The sequence below is a fragment of the Coregonus clupeaformis genome, chromosome 2 (assembly GCF_020615455.1).
Source record: "Coregonus clupeaformis isolate EN_2021a chromosome 2, ASM2061545v1, whole genome shotgun sequence".
NCBI lineage: Eukaryota > Metazoa > Chordata > Actinopteri > Salmoniformes > Salmonidae > Coregonus > Coregonus clupeaformis.
In genome coordinates this window covers 15,754,525-15,771,729 of record NC_059193.1, presented here as the reverse complement: position 1 = coordinate 15,771,729, position 17,205 = coordinate 15,754,525, and the positions used below count along the sequence as shown (strand labels likewise).

The 17,205-nt window shown below is 42.0% G+C and overlaps 1 protein-coding gene across 4 annotated transcripts in view; it reads right to left on the bottom strand.

Moving 5' to 3' along the window:
• Positions 1-17,205, bottom strand: part of LOC121530797 (glycine receptor subunit alphaZ1) — an 81,227-nt gene that overhangs the window by 47,442 nt on the left and 16,580 nt on the right. For 2 of the 4 annotated variants that reach the window (XM_041836043.2, XM_041836050.2), the window contains 2 exons: positions 15,464-15,490; positions 14,865-14,903 (listed from right to left, as the gene is read on the bottom strand). The exons of 1 other annotated variant lie outside the window; for it this stretch is intronic. In XM_041836043.2, the coding sequence (XP_041691977.1) occupies positions 14,865-14,903; positions 15,464-15,490 (66 nt within the window). The remainder of the gene's footprint in view (positions 1-14,864; positions 14,904-15,463; positions 15,491-17,205) is intronic. One more of the 4 variants, XM_041836060.2, reaches the window with a different exon arrangement.

The window sequence follows — 17,205 nt, the reverse complement described above, 5'->3', positions numbered from 1 at the left end:
TTATTACAGAACTGTGAACCAAAAACCCCTCCTTGCCGACAGAAAACATACAGAAAACATAGTACTTCCTCCTTCCTCCTTTAAACACAGTCCTTCCTCATTTATTACACTGAAAACAGAGACACAATATGGATCATGTGATGTAGTATATTGTGGAACACATAATATTAATATAACATAATAAAACATGCCATTTAGCAGATGCTTTTATCCAAAGCAACTTAGTCTTTACATATGAGTGGTCCTGGGAATCTACAGATGACCACAACGGAATTCCCCATAAGCGTGTGTAAATCTATGCCCAGAAGTACTGTAATATCACTTTGTCAACACACAACGCTCCATGTTGACTGAGAGATTCTGAGAATGTCCCCCCCAAAAAAATGATAAGATCCTCTGAGACACTCCAAGGTTGTTTCCAGACAACAGTGTCAAGGTTAGAACAAACACCACAGGGTTGAAGTGTGTCCATTGAAGGCCGTATTACCCGCTTGTACAAACATACTGTAAATGTGATTACCCAGTGCCCGGTTACAAGAGTTGACATTCAATGGGCTCAGGGAGAAATGACAGCAATGGGAACAAGTCTAGCCCCCATCCATCCCCTCCCTCAGGAAATGACAGATATTGGCTTTGAGCAGTAAATCATATCAGATTCTAGGAAAACCCCTCCTCATCACCGGTACCTTCTACATAAAGCCGGAAAGCCAATCATTTTGGTAAATTACATGATGACATGTCAGGTTTATATAAAAAAACATTACATCATTTTAACTAGATTTTAAAGTACATCAAATTTGTGGGTCACAAAGGTAAGGTCATATACATGATACAGTAATGTGCACATAGTCACATGACATATGAGTACTACATTCCCTGAACATTTAAGGTCACATCCTGCACGTTTTAACACAAACAACCTCCATGTTTAAGGTTTCTAGCTTCCTCTAATACAGATGCCTGGCGGCTACAATGAACTGAAGGCTCTGAATTATTTTGATGGCCAATTATTGCCCCTGTCACTGTCTCACAGCTTCTGCACTGAGGAAGTAGAGAGCACACACACACAGACATAGTTCTTCGTTAACCTAACAAATACAACCACAGGAGATGGAGGTGCAGAGGAAATGATCATCACATTTTATCCCGGAACAAATATCTTGTTTTTGAGGTACAATTAAATTAATATCAATACATTAATCACAGGACAAAATAAGTCATCAAGAAAAAAAAATACTCAGGACATCTTCCAATTTTTTTTATAAATTAATGATCCCGCATAACAACGCTAGAACATTGAATACATTTCATACAGCATCTTCTTCTATGGTTTCTAACAAACTAACTTCCCACAATGCTACTCTGCAATATTAAGGTATTTATTTTCAGGGCTGCAGAGGAGGAGAAAAGAGGAGGGGAAGAGAGGAGGGGAAGAGGAGGGGAAAATAGGAGGAGAAAAGAGGTGGTGAAAAGAGGAGGGGAAAAGAGGAGTGGAAAAGAGGGGAAAAGAGGAGGGGAAAAGAGGAGGAGAAAAGAGGAGGAGAAAAGAGGTTAAAAGAGGAGGAAAAAAGGAGGAGAAAAGAGGTGAAAAGAGGAGGTGAAAAGAGGAGGAGAAAAGAGGATGGGAAAAGAGGTGAAAAGCGGAGGGGAAAAGAGGAGGGGTGAAGATGAGGAGAAAAGAGGATGGGAAAAGAGGTGAAAAGAGGAGGGGAAAAGAGGAGGAGAAAAGAGGATGGGAAAAGAGGTGAAAAGAGGAGGGGAAAAGAGGAGGAGAAAAGAGGAGAGAAAAGAGGTGAAAAGCGGAGGGGAAAAGAGGAGGGGAAAAGATGAGGGGTAAAGAGGAGGTGAAAAGAGGTGAAAATAGGAGGGGAAATAGGAGGGGAAAAGAGGAGGGGAAAAGAGGAGGGGAAAAGAGGAGAGAAAAGAGGAGGGGGAAAGAGGAGGTGAAAAGAGGAGGGGAAAAGAGGAGGGGAAAAGAGGAGGGGAAAAGAGGAGGGGGAAAGAGGAGGTGAAAAGAGGAGGGGAAAAGAGGAGGTGAAAAATAGGAGGGGAAAAGAGGAGGGGAAAAGAGGAGGGGAAAAGAGGACGAGAAAAGAGGACGAGAAAAGAGGTGAAATGAGGAGGAAAAAAGGAGGAGAAAAGAGGTGAAAAGAGGAGGTGAAAAGAGGAGGGGTGAAGAGGAGGGGAAAAGAGGAGGAGAAAAGAGGTGAAAAGAGGAGGACAAAAAGAGGAGGGAAAAGAGGAGGTAAAAAGAGGAGGTGAAAAGAGGAGGGGAAAAGAGGAGGAGAATTTAGGAGGGAAAAGAGGAGGTGAAAAGAGGAGGAGGAAGTAGAGTATTTTCTTGACATTCCTTCCTTGCAGTGTTGGGTGACGCAAAGGCTTGGGAAATCTAATGTCCGCTCTCTCTCTTTCTCTCTCTCTCTTTCTCCACCGCTGCAGTTCATTTTATAGCCTTCCAATGAGCGATGCAGAGAGGGAGAAAGGACAGCTCATTAAATGTCAAGGCACGGTGACTCATACTGTAGAGCACAATGATTTGCTTTCTATACTATGTTTATTCCGAATGGTCTGGGCACAGTGCACTGCAGACACAGCAGTAGACAGAGAAGAGCACAACATACTGCAGACAGACAGACAGAGAGAGAGAGAGAGAGAGAGAGAGAGAGAGAGAGAGAGAGAGAGAGAGAGAGAGAGAGAGAGAGAGAGAGAGAGAGAGAGAGAGAGAGAGAGAGAGAGAGAGAGAGAGAGAGAGAGAGAGAGAGAGAGAGAGAGAGAGAGAGAGAGAGAGAGAGAGAGAGAGAGAGAGAGAGAGAGAGAGAGAGAGAGAGAGAGAGAGAGAGAGAGAGAGAGAGAGAGAGAGAGAGAGAGAGAGAGAGAGAGAGAGAGAGAGAGAGAGAGAGAGAGAGAGAGAGAGAGAGAGAGAGAGAGAGAGAGAGAGAGAGAGAGAGAGAGAGAGAGAGAGAGAGAGAGAGAGAGAGAGAGAGAGAGATAGATAGATAGATAGATAGATAGATAGATAGATAGATAGATAGATAGATAGATAGATAGATAGATAGATAGATAGATAGATAGATAGATAGATAGATAGATAGATAGATAGATAGATAGATAGATAGATAGATAGATAGATAGATAGATAGATAGAAGTAGGAGGTGTCTTGGTGTCTCTCTCTGATTTGCTGCTGAGGTGACCTGAGGTACTGTCCTTCCAAATCAATTCCGTCCTTCTGTACCCCAACCTCCACTTTCATTAAAAACAAGTGACAACAGCAATAAACCATAATGAAACAAATGCTTCGCTACATCCCTCCTTGCCTTGCTAAGAGATGACCATGGCCTTAGCTATGAAAATGCCACTGAGTGCGCCATGCGCAAATAGCTTTTTCTAAACTGGAAACCATTGTAAAAACAATACATGATTATTCAGATAAGATTAACGAGGGCAGTAAATTACTTAAAGTAATTTAAGCAGAACAATTCATTTTCACTCTTGGAATAATGATTGGACATATGTGAAATAGATTTATCTAGCGGTGCATCATGCATGCCTTGGGGACCCACCCTAAACCACAATACTACTAATCGGCACAGTATTTACTAATGAACGCTACAATCCTGCAGTATGCTCCTCACACCTCCAGCGTAGGATAACTGCAGCCTTGGCTTGTGCAAGCCAGAATGGCTCATAGTAGCAGGAGCCTATCTCCTGTTTCAGGAGGCAGCTTGATGTACAAGTACACCCCCTGGTAGGACACTAGTTTATCGCAGGGCCTTACCCCCAATCTATCTCCTTAATGATGAGTGCCAAGGAGCGACATATCTGGTGACATTTTTATAGACTTTGGTATGAATTGGCTGGGAATCGAACACCCAACCTTCCAATCTCAGGGCAGACACTCTAACCACAAGGCCAGTGAGTTGATAACTGCTAGTGGACCATAACATGGGTGTAATGAAGGCCTGTCTATAAATCAAGCATCTACGCGGTTCTTCAGTGTTTCAGTATAGCGGTAACCAATGGATGATGATGATGATGATGATGATATCCCTGTGTAGATACAACATCCGTCCTTTGGGGGTTGTAAAACCATGGGGAAGACCCATCCACCATCACGCTCCTCGATGCAACACTAAAGAGTTGCAATTCCACATCCAGTTGATTGAGACACAGATAGTTTCAATTAAATGACACCTCAGTTCCATAGGGGCGGGGTTACATTGATTTACATCCAAAACAACAATCCAACACGAGAGAGAGAGAGAGAGAGAGAGAGAGAGAGAGAGAGAGAGAGAGAGAGAGAGAGAGAGAGAGAGAGAGAGAGAGAGAGAGAGAGAGAGAGAGAGAGAGAGAGAGAGAGAGAGAGAGAGAGAGAACAAGAGAGAGGGAGGGAGAGAGAGAGAGAGAGAGAGAGAGAGAGAGAGAGAGAGAGAGAGAACAAGAGAGAGGGAGAGAGAGAGAGAGAGAGAGAGAGAGAGAGAGAGAGAGAGAGAGAGAGAGAGAGAGAGAGAGAGAGAGAGAGAGAGAGAGAGAGAGAGAGAGAGAGAGAGAGAGAGAGAGAGAGAACAAGAGAGAGGGAGATAGAGAGAGAGCGAGCGAGCGGAGATGATTGTGGACTACAGGAAAAGGAGGACCAAACATGCCCCCATTCTCATCAACAGGGCTGTAGTGGAGCAGGTTGAGAGCTTCAAGTTCCTTGGTGTCCACATCAACAACAAACTATCATGGTCCAAACACACCAAGACAGTCATGAAGAGGGCACGACAAAGTCTATTCCCCCTCAGGAAACTGAAAAGATTTGGCATGGGCCCTCTGATACTCAAAATGTTCTACAGCTACACCATCGAGAGCATCCTGACTGGTTGCATCACCGCCTGGTATGGCAACTGCTCGGCCTCTGACCGCAAGGCACTACAGAGGGTAGTACGTACAGGCCCAGTACATCACCGGGGCCAAGCTTCCTGCCATCCAGGACCTCTATACCAGGCGGTGTCAGAGGAAGGCCCTAAAAATTGCCAAAGACTCCAGCCACTGCAGTGCATAGACTGTTCTCTCTCCTACTGCACGGCAAGCGGTACCGGAGCGCCAAGTCTAGGTCCAAAAGACCCCTTAACAGCTAATCAAATGGCTACCCGGACTTTCCCCGATGTGAATAAAAAAACAAAAAAAATTATAATGGACCACTTCACGATCAAGCTGCCATCAGCAGAAATACAATGGCTTCCAGGCATTCAATATTTATATAGCTTTAAGCCTGGTACCTATAGTGTGTTAGCCGAGCAGTTTTAGGTTTTATTGAGCTAATATATATTCCACGCATGCTCAAGGAAGTGGAGCACAACTAATTTTACACCTATAAGCTGGAGAGAGAAACAAGTTATAGTGTTATTGCCTAAGCTGGTTTTTCATTATGTGCAGACACCACAGCTGATACAGACAGAGGGACATTGGTATCCTCAATGCATCAGGAATAACACTAGAGATATATTAGAGATGGGCAAACTGATATCAAATACCTGAATCAACAATATTGGTGGTAAGCCTACAGTATGTTGAAATAGAGTCGTTTTTTTTCTTCATTTGATACATGCTGTATATTCAGTGCATTCGGAAACTATTCAGAGAAAAAATATATATTTAATCCATTTTGAATTTAGGCTGTAATACAACAACATTTAGAATAAGTCAAGGGGTATGAATCCTTTCTGAAGGCACTGTTTTATGTACAGCGGAAAGTAAGGGGCGGCAGGTAGCTTAGTGGTTAAGAGCATTGTGCCAGTCACCGAAGCATTGTGCCACTTACTCTCCTGTAAGTCGCTCTGGATAAGAGCGCCTGCTAAATGACTAAAATGTAAATGTATTCAGACGCCTTCCCTTTTTCCACATTTTGTTGCGTTACAGCCTTATTCTAAAATTGATTAAATAAAAATAATTTCCTCATCAATCTACAAACAATACCCCATAATGACAAAGCGAAAACTGGGTTTAAGATATTTGTGCACATTTATTAAAAAATAAAAACAGAAATACCTTATTTACATAAGTATTCTGACCCTTTGCTATGAGACTAAATTTAGCTCAGGTGCATCCTGTTTCCATTTATCATCCTTGAGATGTTTCTACAACTTGATTGGAGTTCACCTGTGGTAAATCCAATTGATTGGACATGATTTGGAAAGGCACACACCTGTCTATATAAGGTCCAACAGTTGACAGTGCACGTCAGAGCAAAAACCAAGCCATACGATCAAAGGAATTGTCTGTAGAGCTCAGAGACAGGATTATGTTGAGGCACAGATCTGGGGAAGGGTACCAAAAAATGTCTGCAGCATTGAAGGTCTCCAAGAACACAGTGGCCTCCATCATTCTTAAATGGAAGAAGTTTGGAAACACCAAGACACCTCCTAGAGCTGGCCGTCCGGCCAAACTGAGCAATCAGGGGCGAAGGGCCTTGGTCAGGGAGGTGACCAAGAACCCAATGGTCACTCTGACAGAGCTCCAGAGTTCCTCTGTGGAGATGGGAGAACGTTCCAGAAGGACGCTCATCAATGTGAACAAGACAAAGGAGCTGATCGTGGACTACAGGAAAAGGCGGGCCGAACAGGCCCCCATTAACATCAACGGGGCTGGAGTGGAGTGGGTCGAGAGTTTCAAGTTCCTTGGTGTCCACATCACCAACAAACTATAATGGTCCAAACACACCAAGACAGTCGTGAAGAGGGCACGACACACCTTTTCCCCCTCAGGAGACTGAAAAGATTTGGCATTGGTCCCCAGATCCTCATAAAGTTATACAGCTGCACCATCGAGAGCATCCTGACCAGTTGAATCACCGCCTGGTATGGCAACTGCTCAGCATCTGACCATAAGGCGCTACAGAGGGTAGTGCGTACAGACCAGTACATCACTGGGGCCAAGCTTCCTGCCATCCAGGACCTATATACTAGGCGGTGTCAGAGGAAGGCCCAAAAAATGGTGAAAGACTCCAGTCACCCAAGTCATAGACTGTTCTCTCTGCTACCGCACGGCAAGCTGTACTGGAGTGCCAAGTCTAGGACCAAAAGGCTCCTTAACAGCTTCTACCCCCAAGCAATAAGACCGCTGAACAATTAATCAAATGGCCACCAGGACTATTTACATTGACCCCCCCCCTTTGTTTTTACACTGCTGCTACTCGCTGATTATTATTATAAATGTAGTATAAAATGATTGGAATCATTGTCAATGTCTCAGGCATTCTGGGGGATAAAAAATTATTACGATAAATCTTAACGTTGATTACAGAAGTTATGAAATTACCTCGACTAACCTGTACCCCCGCACATTGACTCGGTACCGGTACTCCCTGTATATAGCCTCGTTATTGTTATTTTATTGTGTTACTTATTAATTTAAATTTAATTTTGTTAGTTTATTTAGTCAATATTTTCTTAACTCTATTTCTTGAACTGTATTGTTGGTTAAGGGCTTGTAAGTAGCATTTCATGGTAAGGTTGTTGTATTCGGCACATGTGACAAATACAATTTGATTTGATTTGATCTCTGCAGCACTCCACCAATCAGGCCTTTATGGTAGAGTGGCCAGATAGAAGCCACTCCTCAGTAAAAGGCACACGACAGCCCGCTTGGAGTTTGCCAAAATGCACCTAAAGGACTCAGACCATGAGAAACAAGATTCTCTGGTCTGATGAAACCAAGATTTAACTCTTTGGCCTGAATGCCAAGCATCACGTCTGGAGGAAACCTGCCACCATCCCTAAGGTGAGACATGGTGGTGGCAGCATCATGCTGGGGGGGATGTTTTTCAGCGGCAGGGACTGGGAGACTAGTCAGAATCAAGGGAAAGATGAACGGAGCAAAGTACAAAGAGATCCTTGATGAAAACCTGATCTCAGACTGGGGTGTCCTGTCCTTCCAACAGGACAGGACAGGACAACAACCCTAAGCACACAGCCAAGACAACGCAGGAGTGGCTTCGGGACAAGTCTCTGAATGTCCTTGAGTGGCCCAGCCAGAGCCCGGACTTGAACCCGATTGAACATCTCTGGAGAGACCTGAAAATAGCTGTGCAGCAACGCTCCCCATCCAACCTGACAGAGCTTGCGAGGATCTGCAGAGAAGAATGGGAGAAACTCCCCAAATACAGGTGTGCCAAGCTTGTAGCGTCATACCCAAGAAGACTCTAGGCTGTAATCGCTGCCAAGGGTGCTTCAACAAAGTACTGAGTAAAGGGTCTGAATACTTATGTAAATGTGATATTTCCGGGTTTTTACAACATTTCTGGTTTTTGCTTTGTCATTATGGGGTATTGTGTGTAGATTGATGAGGACCATTTTTTATTTAATCCATTTTAGAATAAGGTTGTAACATAACAAAATGTGGGAAAAGTCAAGGGGTCTGAATACTTTCCGAATCGTCTTCATACTTCCCTGTGCATAATAAACAGTATTTGGAAAAAAACAATAAAGCCTTGTAGACAGGCTTCATGAGAAATAAACAACAGCAATATGCAGTAAACATAATATTTCTGTCACACTGTGCAACATGACAAATGGTTGTTCCAACTTCCAATCCTCACCTATACATTATCCCACCATGAATCACATCCACAGCTTTAACATTGTGCACTTTTAAGGTTCAACTTTTCTGAGCTGTCTGGCATTCAGGAGGAGGCTTTTATAAGAAATGAAATGTCATTATAGGACACCCTTGACAGGTTCCATGCCAGCAGGGTTCCTCTCAATGTCTCATTATTTAGGTGACATGTATTCAAATTCATTGGGCAGCTAGCTAGATGGATGGATGGATGGATGGATGGAGGCCCTGAAGCTGCATCTAAAATGGCACCATGTATATAAAGAACAGTGCACTACTTTTGACGAGAGCCCTATGCGGACCCTGGTCAAAAGCAGTGCACTATACAGGGAATAGGAAGCCATTTGGCAGTCTCGCTGAAAGCTCTTGATGGCTAGCTCTGACGGCCAGTACAGCTAAGAGCCTAGCTACTCTGAGTTTGCTATGTCACATGCCTATAAGTCATGACAGGCGACTAAATTACCCTAGCCTTTTCCTGGACCCTGGGTTAGCTGTGACAGATGGGAGGACATGACAGCCTTGGAGGAGTGTGACTACAGAAAGACATTAATCAATAGCCGGGCCGTGGCTCGGGATACTGAACGCAGAACAGTTGACTAGGGCATTATTCCATTGGATTACAGAGAGACTGAGCAACAGCGCGAGAGAGACGGAGAGAGAGAGAGAGAGAGAGAGAGAGAGAGAGAGAGAGAGAGAGAGAGAGAGAGAGAGAGAGAGAGAGAGAGAGAGAGAGAGAGAGAGAGAGAGAGAGAGAGAGAGAGAGAGAGAGAGAGAGAGAGAGAGAGAGAGAGAGAGAGAGAGAGAGAGAGAGAGAGAGAGAGAGAGAGAGAGAGAGAGAGAGAGAGAGAGAGAGAGAGAGAGAGAGAGAGAGAGAGAGAGAGAGAGAGAGAGAGAGAGAGAGAGAGAGAGAGAGAGAGAGAGAGAGAGAGAGAGAGAGAGAGAGAGAGAGAGAGAGAGAGAGAGAGAGAGAGAGAGAGAGAGAGAGAGAGAGAGAGAGAGAGAGAGAGAGAGAGAGAGAGAGAGAGAGAGAGAGAGAGAGAGAGAGAAAGAGAGAGAGAGAGAGAGAGAGAGAGAGAGAGAGAGAGAGAGAGAGAGAGAGAGAGAGAGAGAGAGAAAGAGAGAGAGAGAGAGAGAGAGAGAGAGAGAGAGAGAGAGAGAGAGAGAGAGAGAGAGAGAGAGAGAGAGAGAGAGAGAGAGAGAGAGAGAGAGAGAGAGAGAGAGAGAGAGAGAGAGAGAGAGAGAGTACACTACTTTAGACCAGGGCTCAAAGGGCTCATAGGGCTCTGGTCATAAGTAGTGCACTATATAGGGAATAGGGTGCTATTTGAGACGCAGCCCAAGAGGGAGGTACACTGCATGGAGCTGGTAGGGAGTGTGACGGAAGGCATAAAATGTATCAGTCAATGATTGTAGCAGACGTTGTGATGTTCGCGCTTTGCTTAGTGTTTTAATCATCTTGAGAGTGAAAACAAGAGAGTGGGGGAGGTTAGGGGTATCATGATACTGTACCAGTCATCAGCTGAAGCAATCAACTGAGTATGGGAAGCACTCTCTTGAGAGGGCAAATCAAATGAAGCTGTGGTCGGTCAATCTTTCCAGCTGATATTGGACTAGTGGACTGGTGATATTGAACTGGTTCTAATGGTTTTATACTGGTTGTGTCACAAACTAACCAGGCAGGGACCAGTATCAATCTGCTTTAGTTTTATATTTCTAACCATTTCGATGTCAAACAGCAGACCTGGGTTCAAATACTATTTCAAATATCTCAATTACTTTCACTTACAGATTTCAGATATATTTTATTTAATGTATTTGGAAATACGCTTCGAAAGTATTTGAAAATGCTCAAATACACTCGCACGCATTTAACCCAGGTATTTGAAAATACTATTTGAAATAAGTATTGGAAAATATTCTCAAATACAATTCGGTATACAATTAGTTTTTTTTTATAAATAACCATTCAAATACTCAAATAAAACGAGTTATTTTGGGCTGTTTATTTGAAAATACTCAAATACACCTTAAAAAGTATTTGAAAAAAACAGATATTCAAATACACATGTATTTGAACCCAAGTCTGTCACCTACAATAGCTAATGCATTAAGTGTAAATTAGATAATGTGAATCAGTTTTGTAATATTAGTGCGTAGCCCAAACGATTCGGACGCTACAGACAGAAGTTGTCAGATCGGCTGTACCGAGTTCAGACGAGTCTCCTGACACTTGTCGAGGTCATAGTTTGTAGTCCAAACCGTTTGGACGCTACAGACGGTTTTGTGAGAAGACCCGATTTTCGGGACGTCTCATGGTCCGACACACACTGCTCTAGCTCTATCACCTTTCACCGCAGATGTGGAAGTGCGACATCGGCGGATTCGGTGAATTGAGACGCATCCAATGCAAAACACCAGCTATCTCCACTGGGATTTTTTGGCGCGGACATTAACCTAACAGCCATCATCTAGCAGAGTATCTATCTACTAATGGAATCTACAATTAAGGAGGAATGTGATGGATGAGGTTTGAGATTCTAGCACAAAGAAAACCTGCAGAGGCATAAAACCTGCAGAAGCATATGATCCTTTCCTATGGCAACTCATAGGAGAGCGGTAGCTGAAAGTGTTGACTGACAAATACCTCTTGGCCAAACATTCATCTACATAAAACGTTGGGTGTCCTGAAGCATCAGCAGCATTATGAATGTTCCCAAATAGAGAATACTGACTCTGATCAAAATCTACCAACACTCAAACGCTCCTCCTGATTCGTCAAGGCCTGGCACCTGACCTGTTTGTTTCTGCTGAGCGAGATCTCCTTTCCTTTCCCTCCGGACTCTCACGCCTTCTAAACTGATCATGTGATGTGATATGGTGAAACAGGGGCCTTCTAAACTGATCATGTGATGTGATATGGTGAAACAGGGCCTTCTAAACTGATCATGTGATGTGATATGGTGAAACAGGGGCCTTCTAAACTGATCATGTGATGTGATATGGTGAAACAGGGCCTTCTAAACTGATCATGTGATGTGATAATGTGAAACAGGGCCTTCTAAACTGATCGTGTGATGTGATATGGTGAAACAGGGCCTTCTAAACTGATCATGTGATGTGATATGGTGAAACAGGGGCCTTCTAAACTGATCATGTGATGTGATATGGTGAAACAGGGGCCTTCTAAACTGATCATGTGATGTGATAATGTGAAACAGGGCCTTCTAAACTGATCGTGTGATGTGATATGGTGAAACAGGGGCCTTCTAAACTGATCATGTGATGTGATATGGTGAAACAGGGGCCTTCTAAACTGATCATGTGATGTGATAATGTGAAACAGGGCTTTCTAAACTGATCATGTGATGTGATATGGTGAAACAGGGCCTTCTAAACTGACCATGTGATGTGATATGGTGAAACAGGGCCTTCTAAACTGATCATGTGATGTGATATGGTGAAACAGGGCCTTCTAAACTGATCATGTGATGTGATATGGTGAAACAGGGCCTTCTAAACTGATCATGTGATGTGATATGGTGAAACAGGGCCTTCTAAACTGACCATGTGATGTGATATGGTGAAACAGGGCCTTCTAAACTGATCATGTGATGTGATATGGTGAAACAGGGCCTTCTAAACTGATCATGTGATGTGATATGGTGAAACAGGGCCTTCTAAACTGATCATGTGATGTGATATGGTGAAACAGGGCCTTCTAAACTGATCATGTGATGTGATAATGTGAAACAGGGCCTTCTAAACTGATCGTGTGATGTGATATGGTGAAACAGGGCCTTCTAAACTGATCATGTGATGTGATATGGTGAAACAGGGCCTTCTAAACTGATCATGTGATGTGATATGGTGAAACAGGGGCCTTCTAAACTGATCATGTGATGTGATATGGTGAAACAGGGCCTTCTAAACTGATCATGTGATGTGATAATGTGAAACAGGGCCTTCTAAACTGATCATGTGATGTGATATGGTGAAACAGGGCTTTCTAAACTGATCATGTGATGTGATATGGTGAAACAGGGCCTTCTAAACTGACCATGTGATGTGATATGGTGAAACAGGGCCTTCTAAACTGATCATGTGATGTGATATGGTGAAACAGGGCCTTCTAAACTGATCATGTGATGTGATATGGTGAAACAGGGCCTTCTAAACTGACCATGTGATGTGATATGGTGAAACAGGGCCTTCTAAACTGATCATGTGATGTGATATGGTGAAACAGGGCCTTCTAAACTGATCATGTGATGTGATATGGTGAAACAGGGCCTTCTAAACTGATCATGTGATGTGATATGGTGAAACAGGGCCTTCTAAACTGATCATGTGATGTGATAATGTGAAACAGGGCCTTCTAAACTGATCGTGTGATGTGATATGGTGAAACAGGGCCTTCTAAACTGATCATGTGATGTGATATGGTGAAACAGGGCCTTCTAAACTGATCATGTGATGTGATATGGTGAAACAGGGCTTTCTAAACTGATCATGTGATGTGATATGGTGAAACAGGGCCTTCTAAACTGACCATGTGATGTGATATGGTGAAACAGGGCCTTCTAAACTGATCGTGTGATGTGATAATGTGAAACAGGGCCTTCTAAACTGATCATGTGATGTGATATGGTGAAACAGGGCCTTCTAAACTGATCGTGTGATGTGATATGGTGAAACAGGGGCCTTCTAAACTGATCATGTGATGTGATATGGTGAAACAGGGCCTTCTAAACTGATCATGTGATGTGATATGGTGAAACAGGGCTTTCTAAACTGATCATGTGATGTGATAATGTGAAACAGGGCCTTCTAAACTGATCATGTGATGTGATAATGTTAAACAGGGCAGCTCAGTTTGACTCTGTAAATTACAAGTAAGGTGATAGCACTTTATTTAGGCTTAGTAAACACTAGAGCTGGTTTGGTTTTAACCAATATATAAAAAAGTATGTTCAAGTTCAAGTATTGAATTGAGAAATTTGTAAACAGTATATTAAATCCACAGCTAGGTATGGATAAAATCATATTTTCTTCAGTTGGTGTCTATAGCAGGAGAGGACATTAGATCAGCTGAAATTAATGGCTGAAATCTGGAGCCAGTCATCCTCTCTGTTAAACTGACTATAATAGAATCACACACAACACATTTTGTTGATCAAACCATTCAGCTCCCAGTAATGCAGGTCCGTGTTGCATCTTTAAAAAAATAAAATTTCCCATAGTCATACAATCATCTCATTTAGCAAGTTGCAACAACAAAATATGATTACGTTTAAAATAGAAGCATTTAAATACAGTTGATGTTAAATATATAGAGAGATTAATTTCAATAAAAAAAGGAACTCAATGCGTTCCATGATTGTTCCTTTTCAACCCCAGCAACAATCTCTCCAATTCATTCTAATTACAATACAGACGCAATTGGTTTCCGCCAAAAAGGAGGACAGGTTACTAATCATCCCTGTGAGGTATAGCAGGTAATCACTTGTTAGGAGAAAAACAGGTCTAGTAGTCATTGAGGTCTTTTAGGCTGTAAATGAATGGAGTAGTCTGTAGCACCAGTTAGCCCTTGTAATTAAAATCCTGGCAATAGGATAATATATACACTCCTCTCCACATCAGGAATATAATACACATGTATCACAGAGGAGGCTGGTGAGGGGAGGACGGCTCATTATAATGTATGGAATGGAGTAAATGGAATGGAATATCCTAATGCCCGTCCTCCCCAATTAAGGCGTCACCAACCTCCTGTCATGTATCATAAAACATGAACAGCAAAGCTTACCAACTGTAAAAAAAAAAAAAGCTTGTTTTTACCCAAAGTAACATTTTTCTGTGCATCTTTCAAAGTTGTATTCACAGTTTTACCGTCCAGAACAACAATTAGGAAAACGACAGAAGAGACACAGGAAAATGGCCACGTCAACATAAACTACAAACAAAACAGTTTCAAATATTGCTGACATTGGACTCATGTTTTGAGCTAATTTCTTAATTGCCAGCTGTTCAACAATAATCTCTTAAAGGAAAAATCTGACGACATATTATCAGCGGACTTATACCCCTCACAACATTATGTATTAACAGTAAACACGTTTATCCACTTTAAGATTACACCTTAAATGTGCTTGGTTAATTTTTGTAAAAAAAAAATTTTATGGCTTTAAAAGTGAAGATTGCCTGAGTGGCGTTGAGAGAGAGAATGCCTTGCATTCTTTATTCTGTGATGAAAAAAAAAAAAAAAAAGTACCTTTCTTGTGAGAAGCTTCTGTTTTGGGGCCTTGTGGGTCTAATGAAAAAAAAAAAAGATAATGATTAAACACAACATATTCTAACAGCAAGTACTCACATTGTTTTTTCTCAATGTGGAAAACAACAATAAAACACATCTAGTATCTCAACTTGCCAACACTTCACAACTTATGCAGGTACGTGTGCGGCAGGGAAAGGAAGGAAACATTGTGGTGGCCAAAATACTGAAGGTAAGAGCAGGAAGGCGGGATGCACGAGTTTGTGTTGGAGAACGTCATAGCGGGCGGGCAGGAGAGGAGGCGATGCAGAGATGAGAGGAGGGGTAGAGGAGGGTTGCAATGCATAGTTCTTCACAGGAGGCAGAAGGTGAGGCTAGCAAAATGCAGATGAAAACATCAGACAGAGGGAAAGATGCATAGACTACATGTCAAACTGGCTTCGCTTAGATCTGCTTGAATCATTTGGCTTTTAAATGCTTAAATGCTTAAATGTTCTTATCAAGCAACTGTTAAGTGATTCAAACTAATTTTCTAATACATGGGATATAAAAATCTTATTTTTTTAGATTTTGTTCATCTAAAAAAATTATATTTTTACCTCTTCCACTTGGGGGGACCCCTGCAACTGAGCAGCAAAATTGGTGCAACACAAGAGAACAGGAACAGGAAGCGTACTTAGTGGAAGTGATATAGAAACGCGATATAAAACACACAGACGTGAGCAATTCATTGTTTTACAGTACCTGGGCCTTTTCCAGTCATTGCGGAAATTACCTTTTTTTTAAAAATAAGTTGCAATGACTGAAGTTGGCCATGCATCATTTCAAACCTGATTGGCTCTTCACCATTTCAGCATAACAAACCAGCTTATTACAATTCAAGATATAATAATTAGTCCCCATATTGCACTTATTTGGTAAGCGTGTTAAATAAATAAGGATAAGGCATGCAAAAGACAACACCAAATACCTCATAATAACTTTAATATTTCAACCTGTTCAATCTCACCTTTTACATTCAAAGGCTGTTATGATAAAGGTACTGTACATAGCACATACATTAACACAAACATACAGTGCATTTCCATAATTTTCAGCCAACAGAAAGGTTGTTCCTTTCCAGATGACATTTGCTGCTCATTTGAAATACTGCCGGTCCGTTCCTTAAATACTACTTCCTGTCGACACAGATTAATTATTATTATTCCTAGGCACATAGTAAATGTATTTTCTCAACAATGATTGCGTGTTGATAAATGTCCTATTTTTGACCAGAGGCGCATTTAATTTATAAACCAGGCGGCATGCAGCCTGCCTACTTTCCTATACCTGGCAAGTGCCATTGTGAGAGATGGCAACAACACAGAGCTGAAGTCTTTCTGGGGATACTGTAATCTATCAAAGTCAGGAGAAAAGGAAATTGTTCTTAAGATAGATGGAAAGTATTCTGCATGACCATGAAATGTTGTAGACAGGTGACTTAAACTCTATAATCTGTCTGGATCCAGTAACGATTTTTTTCCCCTTCCTCTTGTCTTTGCACACTGCATGCACGGCAATCCCTCTGTGTCAACCTAAGCCTGAGTTTATCCTCTGTGCCAAGGATCTATTTGAGATCTGAAAACCTGATCCAAACATTAAAGCAGCGCTTTGACTGTTTTCTTTGTTCAAAGCTTGCAATCTCATAATGGCTGATTACTAGCAGTGTGTAAAATCAATTATCCATGCGTTACAGAGAGGTACAGCAAATAAAAGGCTTTGTGCAACATTATAAAAGAGTGAATAACAAAGCTATAAAAATAAGCACAGTTGAGTTTTAGAATGGATCCATCTGGACCTAGTAGCGTCTCACTCACGCACCGTTTCACAAAAGGACAAATCTCGAAAGGTGACAGTTGAATAGGTCTAGCACTGAAAATAAAAACATTTGCTTGGGGTCTTGAATTATCTTGTCAGAGTAAACAATTATATGCCAACTTTAATGTCACACTCAAGTGTGGTCACCATTTTCCCACTTCCCAGTATCAGAAATTAAATGACCCAAATGACAGGAAGTGACAGTGGCCTTCATGACACCCTCTCCTCTCCTCTTCTCCTCACAGTAATATTAGAGAAGCTTCCGTGACCAGATGGAGAGATGCAGCATCCGATTCAACCATTCTCACATGCCATTCATTAAATTAAAGAGTGTTAATGTTTGATATCATGCTGAATAACAATATCAAGGTTTTACTAAATGAACAGCCTTGATATTATCTCATAAAAAATAAATAGAATACTGTTTATTTCTTTTGAAAGGTCTTTCTCCTTTGTTTACATGTAAAGTAGATTTATACTAAGA